The sequence below is a fragment of the Varanus komodoensis genome, unplaced genomic scaffold, assembly GCF_004798865.1.
Source record: "Varanus komodoensis strain SLA01 unplaced genomic scaffold, ASM479886v1 scaffold14_1, whole genome shotgun sequence".
NCBI lineage: Eukaryota > Metazoa > Chordata > Lepidosauria > Squamata > Varanidae > Varanus > Varanus komodoensis.
The window spans coordinates 2,183,006-2,200,288 of record NW_025335438.1 but is presented as its reverse complement, the minus strand read 5'-3'; the positions used below and the strand labels follow the sequence as shown (position 1 = coordinate 2,200,288).

General features: G+C 43.6%; 1 protein-coding gene across 1 annotated transcript in view; it reads right to left on the bottom strand.

Annotated features, from left to right (window-relative positions):
• Window positions 1-1,172: 1,172 nt before the first annotated feature.
• The window catches only part of CDH17 (cadherin 17), a 35,930-nt gene continuing 19,819 nt past the window's right edge, over window positions 1,173-17,283 (bottom strand). The window contains exons 10-19 of the mRNA XM_044424325.1: window positions 15,145-15,295; window positions 14,352-14,567; window positions 11,641-11,717; window positions 10,622-10,813; window positions 8,787-9,031; window positions 6,899-7,029; window positions 5,948-6,185; window positions 5,173-5,285; window positions 4,970-5,083; window positions 1,173-1,282 (exon numbers count right to left, since the gene is read on the bottom strand). Coding sequence (XP_044280260.1) covers window positions 1,173-1,282; window positions 4,970-5,083; window positions 5,173-5,285; window positions 5,948-6,185; window positions 6,899-7,029; window positions 8,787-9,031; window positions 10,622-10,813; window positions 11,641-11,717; window positions 14,352-14,567; window positions 15,145-15,295 — 1,587 coding nt within the window. The remainder of the gene's footprint in view (window positions 1,283-4,969; window positions 5,084-5,172; window positions 5,286-5,947; window positions 6,186-6,898; window positions 7,030-8,786; window positions 9,032-10,621; window positions 10,814-11,640; window positions 11,718-14,351; window positions 14,568-15,144; window positions 15,296-17,283) is intronic.

The window sequence follows — 17,283 nt, the reverse complement described above, 5'->3', positions numbered from 1 at the left end:
CTAGGGAAAAGTTACGAATCTCCTAGGCAGGTCTTTGCAAGTTAAACCCTCCCATTTAACTCTTGGGTTTGTGCTTCTTTTCATTTGTAACTTTTGTACCAAGGTTGGTCTTGCCACTGGGCAGAGTGAGACAGAGAATCTCAGCATACCCTTAAAATGCAGCAAATCAGCAGTAGTTTACAGCACAATCCTATGCATGTTTTTTCAGAAGTAAATCTCACAGTGGTCAGTGAGCCTTATGCCTATGATGCAGCCTTAGGCTGCAATCCTAAACATTATTACAAGAATGCTAGCTAAGTTGTTAAATTAAGTAGAATTTACTTCTAAGAAAACCTATTTAAGATTGGGTTGCATGCTTATTAGTAGCAGTAACAGCAGCATTAGTATCCGTATTGGGCTGGATCCAGATCCCCATTAGATCAACTGTGCCCATCCTTCCCAGGGCAGCCTCTCCAAACACCTGGTAAAAATCACAGAGCCAGGAGACCCTACAGAAAGGGGTAAGTTGTGATGTTTAGGGCAGAGAGATCCACAAAAATTGGGTACAGGGCTCTTTCATGAGTACAACACTTATTCCAGGGGAGATGAATTTCTCTTGCATAAGGAAGGTTCTGGATCCAGCTGGTTATTATTCCGACCACCACCACCACCATAAGAAGCATCATTTCTGCCAGAGACCCAAATTACCCATGTAAGCTCTTGGCTTACATTTTAAACATGAAATAATAGCCTGGGGGGGGGGGGAGGAAAACCAGATTAATACTGGGGTGGATGAGAAGGGACATCATTTCCTTCCTATACACCATATACACCATATGTCAGTGCTATGGCAATTTAAAAAAAAAAAACCTTTTTGAAGCTGATATTAGCCCAGGAGATAATTTTCTATTGGCAGTCTTGATCATTGGCATATCACAGGGCTGATATTTAAATAATTAAAACACACCCTTGATCGTGAACAACACGTTACTCCCCCTTCTGGCAAGGACTTGGGGGTTCCAGTGCCCTCTGGAAGGGTCTTTTTCTTTGCTAGCATGAGTGGGGAAATCAAGGCAACAAAGGCATTTGTACATTAGTGACAAACACTTCTGAAATTCCTCAGTGGGAGGCAGGAGAAACAAACAAATAGAAAAAGTAAACAAACAAGTGCATTATTTGTTTTGGCTGAGCTGTTACGTCAGGTTTTGCAGTTCCGTTGGGTTAGCAGCACTTGCTCTGGGTGCCTTCTGGTCATCCTGCTTTTTGTATTTCATGCGGTAAAACACAATCCCCAAAATGATACCTGAAGGAACACAACAGAAAAGAATGTTTCAATCAAACATTATGCGAACACATTTTTGCAAATGCTTCAGACTCCAAAGAATCCAGCCTTTTTGCAGTACAATCTTATGTATATTTATTCTGAAGTAAGTACTTCTATGTTCAGTGGGATATACTCCCCATTAAACAGGCTTGGGACTGCAACTGTTGCAATACAATCGTATGCCCTTGGAATTAAGCTTCATCGAACTCTTTGGGACTTGTGGCCAGTTGTGCTGTCTGTCTCTTTAATGGGTTTGTTGCGCTACATTCAGGGCTTAAACCAAGCCACAACTCAAGAAGAAGCCATCCAGAGACCCGCAACATATTGGATGGGGTAAAAATACCCAAATAAATGAATCAAATAAATAAAGTTGGAACACTTCTATCATGTCTCCCCTTAATCTCCCTTTTTCTCAGGTAAAGAGTCCCAGTTGCTGTAAGCTCATAGGTGATTTGCTCCAGCCCTTGATCATTTTAGTTGCCCTTCTCTGTACTTTTCCCAGCTCAATAATGTTCCTTTTCAGGTAAGATGAACAGATATATACACAATATTATAAGTTTGATTGCACCAAATATTTGTGTAAGAGAAGTACAATCTTGGCAGTTCTATTTTCCTAATTCCTAAGTATGGTGAACACGAAGTTGTCCATTTTTACAGTGGCTGCAGACTGGATTGACATTTTCATCCCACTGTCCATCACCACCCCAAGATCCCTTTCTTGCTCAGTCACTGCTAGCTCAGCTCCCATCAGCCTGAAGTTGAGATTTTTTAAAACTTCAGTATGCATTACTTTACACTTGCTTATGCTGAACTGCATTTGCCTTTTGATCTCCATTCTCCCAGCTTGGAGAGATCTTTTTAGAGCTCCTTGCAATCAATGCTAGAGAGCCAGTATGGTGAAGCGGTTAAGAACATGGGACTGGGACTCAGGCAACCTGCATTCTCATCCTTGCTTGGCCATGGAGCCAACTGGGTGACTTTGGACTGGTCACAGACTCTCAGCACAGCCTACCTCACAGGTTGTTTTTATGGGGACAAGACTGAAAGCAGCAGGAGGAGTATGATTTAAACCATTTTGAGATTGGTTATTATATGGAGAACTGCCTTAAATCAGCTGAGAAAATTTTGCCCACCCAGCAGTCTTTTAACTTTGACCAGCAGTGACTCTCCAGGGTTCCAAGCAGAGGTCCTGCCCATCACTGGTTACCTAACACTTTTTCCTAGCAACAAAAAAGATTAGACCTGGGACTTCTGCATGTAAAGCATGTGCACTCCCCATGTGTTACAGTTCTTCCCGAAGGCATAAGTTTATCTCATTAAATCAAAGACCACCCAAAGTCCCTCTTCAAAGATGCCGACCAAGGAATTTGTTTACTGGCACCATTTGGCAACCTGAGAAATTATAACAGGTACCACCATAAAATGGCTGCCATGGACAGATTATGTGAAAAGGGCCAAGTTATCTGTCCAAAAGACTGAGTAAAGAGCAGAGGTGGTGTCTGAGCATCTACACACTTTGACCCATCAATTTTTTACTACCAACAGAAACTATTTTATGGTAAAAAAATCCTTTAAGTGGGCTAGGGACCTTGACAGGTACCAAGAAAGGTATCCAAGGGACACTGGTACTCACAGGTACCACATTGCTTACTCCTGTTCAAGGATACCCGGTTTGCATGTTGCAACAATCCATAGTATGTAAAACTGGATTTTTGAGAATGAAGTGAGAGTAAAGTAAGTGGGACGGCCCTCAGCCACATGGCACCTCTTGAATAGTTAAACAATTTGGAGTTATAGAAGAGAAATAACCCAGACTTGTAACTAAAGCACATACAATGAAGTACAATTCTGGATTGTTCCTCCTACAAGAACCCACCATCCAGGTTCAGATGTCAAAGATGACAACCCAGGAGTAGTACATCACTAGGTTGTTTAGCTCAGTAGGAGGAAGTGGGTGCTCTGGATAGCCAAGATATGAGAACCTGGCCCCTTGCTTGAGTCTGTGTCACAGCTAGTACATCCTGGTACTCAATTGTGGACTGGGCTGTTCACTGCCACAACTAAAAATGGCGGAAATGTGACATAAGTTCTCCTTTTCTTTTTTTGGTCATGTAATCTCCCAAAGTTTGTTTGTTCCCTGTATAAATTAAGTCTGCTTTATTTAATTCATGTGCTCCTATTGTTTTTCCTCTTTAAATCCCAATAACGATTAACTCAGCCTGCTTCCAGCATTTTCTATGTTTCTAAATCTAAAACTGTGCTATGATTATTATTATTTATTTACATGTCTGAGGGCCAAATTCCTCAGTCAGTCATCCTGGATCCTTAAGCATTTAATTTATTTTCAAAATTTCCCCAAGGATTCTGCCCTGTTTTGGGAGAAAAAAGCCAGTTGGATTTGTTTAAGTTTATCAGCTTTTGCCTGTCATTTGCTGCACAATGAAGTCTAACATCATAATTCTGCTTTATTCAGGGTAAACACAATAAATACTGTGGAACTATAAAAAGTTGGAACTCACTGGGAGAGTGAATTAGATAAAATCTAGAGGAAATTATTCGGATAAATCTTCAATGTGGCATGCTCCAGATGTGTTGGCATGTGATTCCCAGCATCCCCCAATCAGCTTGTTTGAGAGCTATAGCTACGCACATCTGGAAGGCACCAGTTTGGGGAAGACTGGGCCAGGGTTGGAGTTGTTACAAATAATTTAATTGTTTTAGGATTTTTGTATTTTATTGATTTTTTTTTTTGCTATTTTAAATTGCTTCATTAAAAAGTATTTGTAAAAGTGTACTTTATAGGAAGTTATTTTCAGTCTTTGTGTGTGTGTATTAGTTTATTTAGAAAGGCATTTAAGAACACAGTCGTACTGTTGTTAAACAGATCCTAAACAGCTGTGGGACAATTTGGAGTTCCAGCTGCAACCTTGAAGCTCCTTCCTTCCGTCCTTGCATCTGGTGTAGAAAAAGCCACACTGGCTGCAGCTCTGAGATGCTGAGATGTAGGGGATGCTGAGTTGGGAGAAGACAAGCTCCCCCTGCATATTCAGTATCCTGATAGCACCTCAACCCCTCAACTCACACTGTGGGGCAGAACACTTAGAAGATGGCCAAAAATCAGCCATCTCAGCACTTTGCATGGTGGGAGCACAAGAGGCCCAGGCTTCTCCCATTAGTCTTTTTCCCTACATGTCCTCCCGCCCCTTAAGATTTGCAGCAGAGGTCCTGCTCCAGGAACCCTCCTTGAAGGAGATCAGGAAACAGAATACCCAGAGGAGGGCTTTCTCTGAGGTGACACCCTGGCTATGGAATGCACTCCCCAGATAGGTCCACCTGGCACCATCTTAATATGCTTTTCAGCACCAGGTCAAGACTTTTTTATTTACCCAATATTTTAATGTTTAATAGATTTTAATTATTTTTATTTCAGTCATGGATTATTTGGTTTTATTATTGTTGGGTTATTTATGATGATGATGTTTATATTTTTACTGTTGTATTTATTGATTTTGTTGTGAGCCGTCCAGAGACTCAGAGTGATTGGATAGCCTAGAAATATCCCAAAAAATAAATAAACAAATAGAGGATGCCCACAGTCCTCTGAGTGTTGAAGGTTATGGACATCCTCATCAGATTGCTTTGTAGATGATGATGAAATTTACTCACCAATCACTGCAAATACAGCAATCAGAATACCGACTGCCATCCCCACAGTTGGAAAATTATTGACCTTTTCTACTTCTATGAAGCATCTTTCCTCGACACACCTGCATATATTCACTGCGGACAAAAGGCACATTCTGATAAATTAGAGAAAATGCAACTGGCCACGTAACATGATTTAAAAATGAATGCAAATTTCACTGTACCTGTCAGATATACAATTCCTTCCATAGGTGGCTGTGCGTTGTCATTAATTTTTATTGGTATCACATACCTTTTTGCTTCAAGAGACTTGTTCTTTGGGAAAATATAAGCATGTCTTTCTGTTGGTAAAAACAGTGAATGGAAAAAGTGTGTATTTTTAACAGAAACATAAAATAACAGACAGTGCTAATGATTACAATGATGCTGATGATAATAATCGGGAAGAGATAATGGAAAAGATACCAGCTCTGCACACATCAGGCACCATCTAAGCAAATGAGATGTTGACTGAGGACACTGAGGACACGATCCTGTTGCCAAGTCAAACTTTCAAGCACCAGTCTAGTCCACATCTGTGCTTGCAACTGAGGCTGGGAGTGGAGGGCTTCTTCGTCTCGGGCAACAAAATGTCTTGGGCCTGATTTTTATTTGAAAGGTGTTATTGTATTACTTGTAAGCCACCTGGGGAATGCTTTGTTTTGAAAAGGGGTGCATAAATTCCAAAATTCCATTCCTTTGAATGGGAGAAATGTATGCTTCTGTTTAAGATGTTTGTGCTTGATGGAATCACCGTAGCAAGAACAAGGAGAAAAAAGGCTAGACTAGGATTCTTGGTAGGCCAGAAATGACCTGGATCCTGAAGTTCTGCACCTTTTCTGTAAAGGAAATCTAAATAATTAAATCAAAAATTCCCCAATGCAAGGAAGCTGTTGCCTTGCAGTCTAAAAGTGGTGGCTCTGTATGGAATTTGCTTTCGGAACTAGACTTACCAAAAACTTACCATTGAGTTTAGAAACATTCCAGTTGTTCTGTATTGTGTCTCCACCCACAAGGGAATAAGTGAATCTTGAGAGAAATGAGTATTGATCTGGATCATATACTTCTATGAGGGCTTTCTCATTGCCTTGGAGAGGGTGGCAGAAGTAGGCAAATTCCTTTGATAGCATGGGATGGTTGTCATTCACATCTTTCAGGTTCAGTATCAACTTTGCTGTGGAGCTCTGAGCTGCTTTGGCTGTTGATTAGAACAGAGCATGCAATGATATTCCAAGACTAGTTGCCTCTTGTTCCTTTCCAGTGATAGGTGAGTGTTCTAGGTAGCTGACACAACAGAGGAGGAGAATGAAGCTAAGGGCAGGCTACACAACTAGGGAGTTATTCAGCATGCCCAAGGTGGGAGCAGCACTTCTTTATGTTCAGTATACACTAAGACTGCAGTTTGGGATGGCTACTCTGTACTGAAAGTAATGGCTACCAAACTGCTAGTTGCTACTGAGAGAAAAAGAAAACCACAGGAAGCTGGACCTACCTTTTGTTGCCATTATATGAAACATATCTAATGACTTCTTTTTCTTAGATTTATATTTTTCCCATCTGTGCAAGGTGTGAGGGTCTTCCATTTTGAGAATTCAAAATACTCTACACAGGTAAAAGCCAGGCTCGGTGCCAGCAAGGTGGCCCTCCAAACCCCAGTAGAGCTCTCCAGCAATGGTGCCTGTCCTGGGCCCCTTACCTAGGCAGCCACAAAGTGCAGTTTTAAAGGATGCAGCGTAGCATCAGTCTGAAGCACCATGAACAAATTAAAAAGGCAGATCAGGGCAGCCTGCCATAGCCACCAAGCCTGGTTGGTGGACGGGGAACCAGTTTACCAGGGATCTACCAAAGGCCATGTTGCCTTGGTCCTCCTCAAACCTCAAACTGGCCCTGGATGTAGCTTTCTTTGCTTACTTTGCTCAGTCGCCACAATGTACACGATGTAGGCACGTTCGGTTTCCCGATCCAAGGGGGCAGCGGTATATATTGTGCCATTCAATGGGTCAATCCGCAGCCAGTTTCTGTTGTCCCCCTTCAGCGAGTATCTTTGTACAAAAAAGACCAAGTCACAAGTAACCAGTATTTTGAGAAAGTCAGGTGCGTTTTCATTGATAATATGTCCCTGGACTGGTATGCTGCCACAAAGCCACTGTTTGGGCACCACAGTCCCATTCACTCAACCCCATCAGCACTGGGGCTGGTCTGGGGCGAATGTGTCCATTTCAGACGTGATCAATGCATAGTCCAATCCACCTTGTTCGTGTGTGTACATGTTAATTAAAAATCTGCCCACAATTCTTTGCAAATTTAAGAAAACCTTACCACCCCACCCCCACATAGGATCTAGTTGCTTGCAGTTGGTCAAAAGTGCCGCAGCTGCCCCACTGACTGAAATGGAGCCAGATTTGCTCCTGGGAGAGACAGTACGTGATACCATAATATCCTTCCTAGGGACACTGTATGGGGCAGAGGGAATGGCAGCCCACCCTGTTAGTAAAGAGAGACAGCTTCCTGTTGAATGACCCTACAAAGTACTGTACATTATTACATAATGACCCTCCCAAAAGCATTCCTGATCCCATTTCAATCCACATGGCAGCTGCTGTGCTTCCTAGCCCTTCCAAGCAGCTAGATTAGGAAAGTTAAAAGGCAGCACTTAAACTATGTTGTAGAAATCCCATAGGAATTGGATGTAAAATAGGGCTAACAGCCACTGGAAGGAGAGGGAAAGAAAACATGCCCCTTCTCTGGTTTTACAGATTCTGGGAGATTATCCATTGCCAGGGTGATAGATTGTTAATAGTCCAGGAAGCTTGGTTGATGATTCATCAGTGGGAACTAATGAAAGGAATATTGCTGGTAGCTGGGCATATGTTTCCCATCATTTTTGGCAATGGCAGTGTTCACCTATGGGGAAGGGACAAAGCAAGGCTTTGAAGCATTCTGCAATTTAAATTTGGGAAGAATGAGGAACTTTACACATCACAGTGGCAAATCATGGGTAAATTTACCCAGGATGCAGGGATTCTTGGAGCACAGGATCAAGAAATTTCTGGTCTAAATAACCTACCAATTTTCCATTCAGAGGTTGTTAGCATGATTGCCAAACTGGCACACTCTGAGTAGAAGTTAAACAACCTAGAGTTAACCCAACAACAAACCACGGATTAATTCTGGATTGTTTAACCTATAAACAACTCAGAGTATCTGGGTTTAGATATCAGTCTAACAATCCACAAATGGGACAATTATTGGCTGTTCATGGAAATTGGAAATAGCCCATGCTCTCCATGTTTTGCTGCCATGATTTGCAAACTGAATCCATGAGTCAGAGGGTAGAGAGAGTGAGAGAGTTTTAAATTAGTCAAATATCTTTTGTTGCTTTACAGACCTGATACAAGATTGGCAATTTTCAGGGACAAGCCATTTCCAACCACAAGAAGTTCTGGAAAACTGTAAAGGTTTTAAATAAATTCTGCAGTGGCTTTTTGTCCCCCACACCTTGGGCTGGTGTTTTCAAGAAAGAGCAAGAGAATCCCAAGAAAAAGCTCCAAAGATGTGGATCCAAAAAGATCTAAGTCTAGTGTAATGCTGATGAAATACTCATTCTGTATTGTGGGATGACCATAGTACCCCAGGCACACATTCTGTACTGTAATTAACACATGAGTGGTCCTGCTGACTTCTTCTTTTATGTTGTCACATATTGTCTGATCTAAGACATTCCCACATTTTTGAGATGGAATAAAGGTTAAAAAAGTGAGAAGCGGTATAGAAATGAATGAATGAATGTTGGCTTTACCTTATCTGGGCTCCCTCAGGATCATATGCTGTCACTGTTGTCACCAAGCTACCTACAGAAACATTTTCATGCTTATCAACTATCTCAACACTGTTGATGAAAGCTGGAGGTTCATCCACATCTGTTACATTTACTCTCAGGTAGGCCACAGAACTTGAATTATACTGTACTCCAGATACAAGAGGTTCGGGATTTGTGGCGTTGATCATTAGGTCAAACACTGGCATTGTTTCAAAATCAAGAGCCTAGAAAACAGGAGGGGGAAATGGCTGTCTCTGGAATGAAAGCTTGAGTGGTTCTCTGCCTCAGACCCCTTTAAGTCCCACAGGCAAATAACTTCTCTCCTTGACACAGACCTCTGATGACAGACTGCTGGGAAAGTGTACTATCTCCTCTCTCTGCATCCATGTGTGTTCATGCTGTGCCCAGAGAGCTTTAGCTATTGGGTGGTATAGAAATTAAACAACCAAATCCTTAAATCTCTGAAGTGCACCATTTAGAAAACAAAAGCAAGCACCTGTGGGGGCAGGTCTGGCATCAAGGGTGGGGTGGCTGGGCACCTGCTGAGACCCACTCTCTGAGAGGAATGCTCCTCCTCTCATGGTGCAACCTGCCCACTCCCCTGTCCCTGTAAGGTCTGGAGCATGGGCAGAAGGCAGCTCTGGTCAGGGCGCCGAGACCAGGGGACAGGTGCAGCATGGTCTTCTGCAGAGGGACAGAGGCAAGAGGCACACTCGTTTAGCGGTCCAGAGTCAAAAGCCGGTGAGACAATGGATTCAGGCACGCAGAGTCCAAGATCACACATTCCAAGAGCACACTTTGAAGGCTGAGTTCCAGAAAGACAATCGTGTTCTAGACCAAGGTATGGTCAGGGAGGAGAGGTGCAGATGCATGGGAGACAGGTCAGACTGGAGACAAGGATGGAAGCAGGAGCAGGCTGGAGCCGGGCAGGAGCCAGGAGTCAGGTGAGGTGATGCAGGAGGCTAGAGCACTGGGGAGTTGGCAGGACAGCTCATGCTGCTGTACAGCCTTTTATGCTACTCTCCAGGGCTTCCTGCTGCACTGCACAATTGCCCCACAGCGATTCCCTGCAAGCAGCTACAATCTGTTCCTGGTTCTGCAGGTGTTTGCACAGTGAATCAGGCTCTGATCCTGACAGCCTCTGGATCAGGACCAAGAATGGGTGCAGGTGAGAAAGAGATGCCCCTGCCTGCTTGCTCGCTGGCTGTCCATGTGGTCATGAATGAGGAAGAGGATAGGAGTGGTCACAGATGGTGGCAATACTGGCAAATTTAGACTTGCTGAAGAGGGTCCTCACTGAGGGTGCCTTCCCAAACACTCGGGGACTTTTGCAATGCTCTTGAAAGTCCAAACTCGGAGGACCTCCCTTCAGCCTCACAGTCTGCATGGAAAGAACATGTAAGAACCCCCTTGGACTTGAGCTTTGGGGAAGGGGAGGGAAGCAGAGGAAACAGGCTTCCCCCCTACGCACGGTATCCTGGTGGCATCTCCGGCTCTTTGCCCTGCACGCCAGGGCAAAACAGTTCAGCAAAATCAGTCATCTCAGTGCTGGACTGCCAGATTTACACAACTCGGCACTGCCTTCTACCTTGGTCCATGTTGCCAGCATGGTCAGCAGTAAAAGGCGGTCGGTCCTCAGGCAGGAGCTTTTCCAGTCTTACCTTGAGATGCTGAGAATTGAACTCAGGACCTTCTGCATTGCAATGCAGGTGCTCCACCACTGGTGCTTCCAATTAATGTGACACTGGAGTTAGCTATTTGATTGACTTGTTCATTTTTGCACATAATTTATCTGCAAAGGAGCCTTCACTCACCTTATTAATGGTTACCGATCCTTTGTTTGTTTTTGAATCTGTCACTATTGTAAAAGAATTACTTGGGTCTCCCTTCTTGATTATGTACACAATTTCAGAGCTTCCAGTGGATGGCTCATCAGCATCTGTGGCTTGAATTTCCAGAATTACTGTTCCTACTGGTGTGTTTTCTGGTAAAACCAGAGAGCCATACTGAAAAGAGAAGGAAGAAATGTATGAAAGAAAAATGCAGGAATTGTACATTTAGAAGAATATTGAGTCATTCCGGTCTATTTAGAGCTGTTTGTATACAGTAACTCATGTCATCGTCAGTGTTTCCTGCAGAAGGCTTTAAACCATGTCCCCCCAGACCTGTTTTTGTGCTCTTTGCCGTGGGGCAATTGTGGCTGGACCCCTGTCGAGGGGGAGCCAATGGAAGTCCAGAGGGTGGTAGATGAAGGGGGCAGGGGCGACAAAGCCTGATGTCAGCACGTGAGCTGCCACGCCTGTGTCCCCGGGCCCACCAGTGCCAGTGCTGGTCACCGTAAATCAGGAGGACAGCAGAAATAGTAAAGCAATGGTGGGGGGAGCATGCAGCAAGGGGCCACCCCTCCCACAGGTGCGCTGTGCACTTCACAACTGAAGTCATGCACATGACTGTCGAAAGCCACCATCACCCTGAACTGGAAGGCCATTAAGTCTGGGACCTGGAATTGCTTAAGCAAAGTTGCCTTAGCAAATGGCATGTGCGGCTGTACAGTCATCCTCCACTGTGATTAACTGTTCCAATATGCATTCCTGCCATCTCAGTACTGAAACCACTGTTTTATAAACCTGAGACAGGTAGGCTTTGGATCCAGACAGTCTGATGTGCGGATCCTCAGAAATTGCTCTCCCCTCATGTAGAAAGCATCAAAGAATGGTGTTTGGGAGCTCCACACTCAGACACCAAGGCTAAGGCTGAACCACAACTCTAGCAGGTAACCTCAACCCTACATTAACATGCTGAATATCTTGTTTAAAAAGATAATAATACTCACATCTGTTTTTTCAAAAATTGGAATCTGATCATTCATGTCAATTACATTTATTTGTACATCGCACACAGTTGTGAAGTCTGTGGGAAAGACAATGCAGCATGATCTGGTGTGAGCCATTCTATGCAGGACAATGATTCTCAGACATTTCAGACCTTTCCTGTTGTAAAGGTCTTAAAGCAGGACCATGCAAATTTCAAAAATAGCAGTTCTACCCTCTGGCAAGAGCAATCCTGCAAGAGCGAGTTTTGTGGCAGTCTGCTGGGCAGGAAGAAGGAAGTGGGAAAGGCATTTCCACCTCCAGCTCTGACCACCACCGACATGCAATCCCTGATAGATTGCCCACAAGGGAATGCAGCCCCTAACAGAGAAAAATGTGAGCCAGACTGGTCATTCAGCATTTAATAAGAATGCAAATAATGTGCATACTGCACTTCCCAGTATTCAAAATGCTCCACATATATGGTCTTGGAATAATGCTTGCAACTACTCTCTAGACAGCTGTAAGCATTTCTTGGAAGCAAGGAGACTATTATCCCTGTGATTTCAGAAGGGTTGCTGAAGGGAAGAGAAAGAAGTTTGCCTGAGGCTCATCTGGTACCAGCTGGAACTTCTTACCTGTCACTAATAGCCATGTGGGAAAAGAACACTGCATGCAAGTATAACAAGTAGCTGGCTTTTCCTGCAAGTCAGCAATGCAGGAGGCGGTACCAGTGTAATGCTATACTTATGAAATCAGAAGTAAGTCTCATGGAGTTCAGTGCAGCTTGCTCCCAAATAATTCTGCATCAGATTGAAGTATTAGAACAATACAGCAAGTCAGAGATCATTCTGAGTTGTAATGACATCCTTCGGGGCAAACATCAGGTTCAGACGAGATGGAAAAGCCCCATCTCGTGAACCTCATAACTGGGGATTCTCCTATTCCTTTTTACAGCAGCTACAAGCCTGGGGAGGCTTAACCTGATCCAGACTGTGGCAGGGGGCTGAGTTCCATGTGAAAACAGTGTGGGGTATTGTATACAACAAACCAATACAGATTCCACCTCCACACATACAATCCAATGGGTATAGCTCCCTCCCTACTGCAATCTGAAGCTCCGGCCTCAGAACAGAACAAGCAAACAAACAAACTTGCCTTTGGCACTTTATGCTCTAAAGTCTCTGGGTCTGCTCATCTTTAAAGGACCCTGTTCTCCTAAGAGCATCCCTACTGGTTAAAAGGGGTGTGTGAGGAGAGGAGAGCAGGGCATTTGATTTTAGGGGAAAACTGGGGGGCAGCAGGAGATAAAGCACGTGCCAGCAAAAAGCTGAGCAATCCAGGGCATCTGGTGTAGCAGGGATCATCCAGACCCCTCTACCTTTATTTCAGCAAGTGCCCATGGAGTGCAGGGCACTGGAACAATTTGCCTCACAGAGAGTTGGGGCTCCATGTGAAAGATGTCATGCTCCAGCCCTGCCGGGCCACCCCATAACACTGCCTCTGAAAGCAATCAAGTACAGAGACTCCTCCCACGTTCCAAAACTGCTGTGAGTTTTAAAAAATGAAAAGAAGAATTGCCATCCCAATTATGGGATTCAAAGATGTGGCTAATGCTACATGTAGTCTGATTCTGACTTCACCTATGCAAGTATATTTAATAGGGGGTTCACACTACCCCATTCCTAGGAATAAGGAGTGAGGAGGGGGCATGGGATATGCAGCTAGCCCCACTCCTGCCACCAATATGCTTGGAGGCCAGGCCCTCTTTGTTGACCTGCCTGGCTACCACTCCCCAACCACCTACGTACTCAGAGTCTCTGCCTGCCTACTGATGATGCACACCCAGCATTCCTCCTGGTTGGTCCAGGCCTCCCCCTCCTGTGGAAGAGTTCTATGTATTGCATGCCTATTAATATATGCCTAGAACTCTGTTTAGAAACACTCTTCTATGATAGCCTTCCCCATCTTGGTGTGCCCAATGTGTTGGACTGCAATTCCCATAATTCCCAGTCACCATAGCCATGGGCCACTAGTCATACTGGCTGGGGATTACAGGAATTACAGTCTGACACATTTGGATGCACCAGGATGGGGAAGGCTGTTCTATGGTATCTGGTAATCTTCTTTGACGTTCTTTCTTTCTCTCTCTCCCCTCTGCACTGGCAACCTTCCCTTTTATCCTTCCTGTAAGCAAGTCAGCCCGCTATGCAAACATGGCCCTTCTACCCAGTGCAAGCTGAATACACTAATGCATGATTTATTTATTCCACCTAAGATTGTTAAGAAGATGTTCCCTCTGCGCGGCGGAATGCAGTAAACTGTCGTCTTAGCATTGGAAAGGAAGATCTAGGCTGGAATCCCTGCTTGGCCAGAAAGCTCACTGGATGAGTTAAGAACCAAACAAAATATTTCTTAACCTAGCTACAGGGCTGTTGAGAAGATAAAGCGGGGCAATCACTCAATACCCTGCCATTACTTACTGAAGAAAGGATGGGATGCTAACATCCTAGATAAAAACATCATGGCCATTGTGAGCAAAGATTCAATTCCTTGTATCGTTTTTTGTTTTGAATTACAGGGAGACCCAGCCAAAAACTCTGTAAAAGCAACTCTGTATACAGTCCTGCCTTACAATGCACCCACTACATCAGTTTAATATCTCAGAGATAGCACAGCCTTCAAAAAATGTATGAGCGTTGTAGGTATAATACTTATATGTCGGTATACTGACCTGTATCCGTCACTTCCACCTTCAAAAGATAATTAGAGGCTACTTGTTTGCTTAAGCCAGCTTTGACTAAGTTAATCGTTCCAGTTTCTGTTGCAATGCGAAACAAATTATCTAAAGGGACTTTGGGGATCTGGTTCAGAATCTTGTATTTCAGGCGGGAGTTTAAACTATCTTTCTTGTCCCTGTCTGAAGCCTGAAAATGTCCTACCAAATTCCCTGGCAAAAACAAAGGAAGTTGAAATTAGTCGAGTTATGCATATGCAAATATAAAATAAATCAAGTTTCAACAGTAAAAAAAAGATTTCAGGGGTCAAAACAAGTCAACTAATGGAGCATAGGGGGAAGGAATGAGTGAAGCATTAGAAAATGGAGCAGCTTTCCCCAGTCTCTAGGTATGTTGGTCTACAACTCTCCTGCTGGCAGGAAATGGAGAGCTGCAGCATCTGGAGTGCATCTGGAGCTGCATCATGACAAACTTACACCCAACTGATTTCAATGAGCCTCCTCTAAGTATGACTAATTCCTGGAGAGAACCAAGCTGGGGAAAGCTGATCTGGGGCAAGCAGACGGACATGATCCTCCAATTGCCACTGACAGTTGTATAGACAGATATGGGATCAACAGACAACATGGATGCCTCAGTTGGAGATACATTTCAGGGTGGCTGTCCAAATTCTTGATGGTCAGACCTCTGCTTATATGAACAGCTGCCACCATAACTAAAATTATTCTTTCTAGTTATTCAGTTTCCAAAGGAGCTATGCATTTCTTTTCTGATGCAGCGCTTTCTTACCTGCAGCTTCATTCTCCTGAACTTCAAATTTAGTCACAGCTTTGTCACACACCGGAGGATTGTCATTAATGTCTTCTACAGTGACTGTGATATTCAGTGGGAAGGCCAGTGGCGCTCCCTGTTCGTCTTTTGCAAATACAAAGAATGTGTACTGTAACAGGAATATCGTAATTAGGAATCACAGTAATAGCGATAGTCGCTTTATAGTGCATTCATATTTCTACTCAGAAGATAATCCAACTGCATTCAAGGTAGCATGCTCTACAGTAAATGTTTATATGATTGCAGCCTTAGTAAAAAGACAATGCAAAATATATTGCCAAAATCCCACCTCACCAAAAGAAAGTGGAAACCACAAATCAAGAGCGTATTTATTTCCTTTAGATGTCAGGATTCTAGCTAAGTACACAATAATTAACCAAAAACTAACATTATCAAAGATTAAAGGCAAATTAGGAAGCAAAACAACAGCCACAACCTAACAGCCACTACCAAAATATAAAGAGGGAGAAGAAGGTATTGCTAGAACACCCAAAAATAATACAGGTGAAGCTAAATGTGTCTGCAGGAAAGGAGTTCCATAGTTTGGATGCCGCAACCAAGAAGACCTCTCCAGGACTAACCACTAGCCACACGCCTAATGGTGGAGTGACATAGACCATACCATCCAGAGCTGGTAGGGTTGGGCACCCACCAAAGGACCACACCCTAAACGGGAGCTCTGGGAAGATTCTTCCCGGGCTTGCATTTCTTCTTCACCATCCTGACTGGTCACCTGCTTCTTACTCTGGCCAAGAGAAAGGAAGTGGTAAGAAGGAGATGCCACTGCCTCCTTGCTCATTGGCTCTCTGGCAAGCAAATGATACCCAAACCAGGAAAGAGGATGAGGAGCAATAGCAGCTGATGACAATGATGACAAGCAGACAGACTCACTGAGAGAGGGGGCTCATTGAAGGCATGTTGCCCAAAAGCCCTCCAAAACCTGGAGCAGGCACTGTCTCCATCAAAGACCTAAGCGGGTGGGCAGGATTGTGTGAGGGAAGACAGTCCTCTTAATATCCTGCTCCCTAATTATTTAGTGCTATGAATTCTTTGGACTGGGTCCTGCAATGGATACAAAGTCAATGAAGATTTTCAGTCTGGTCTTGGGAGATACAAGGAATCATTGAATTCTGCAAGCCCTAGAACAGCCAGGATGGACTAAGATGGATGACAGCTGTGGAAAGACACAATCCTACAGGCTGCTGGGAACTGTTGCATTGTTGTGACCTTGCTGCTGGCAAGAAAAAGAAAGTTTTATACCACCTAAGTTGCCAAAAGAGCAGCAAGAGAAATCACTGCAGACAATAAAATACCTGGACGGTTTCGGGAGAAAATGCTGATTAGTAGGGACCTAATTCAGACTAAACCCAAGGCCTGAGCAGGACTGGGCCCATTTAGGCTCGTGCTTCTTGAGGGGAAGTGGAATTTCCATGAAGCCACCAAAACTGAAGCAGATTTGTGCTCAGAGATGCAGATTCTGCCTGCTCTACAAATAGTATTCAGAGCACACAGGAAGCAAGGGCTCAGTCACAGGAGAGGACCCTTAAATGCTTGATCAATGCAAATATCATGCCATTCTTAAACCATTTTGTCTATATTAATTTCTATATAGCTTTGTTGCTGTCTTTTTTCAAGTTCATCATATTTTTGATGATAACATTTTCTGAGTGAAGTTGCATATCAATAAAGCAATCAATTCATTTCAATTAAAATCTTCTTAGAAAATATTCTATAAATCTTCTATAGGCATGTCACTAGCAGAGCCTGCTGGAACTGGGGATCCTGGGAGACCCCTGCTGACTCTCTCTGTTTCTATGTTTCTTGACAGTGTTTATGCTGATCTATTGCACTGCAAAGCCACAAATTTGAATTCAGGTCAGACCACCAAATTATTAGCGATAGGCTTTGAAAAGCAGGTGCCAGCCAACATTCAGGCTTCTTTTTGACACTTTAAGTTCAACATGTCCTGCAAATACTGGTGAACTATAGATAATTTCTCCCAAATTTAAAAAAAAAACCAGTTTTCATCTGCTATAGACTGAAACAATTAAACCTATTGTTAAAATCTTTGATTTACTATGCTATGCTAACTGAATT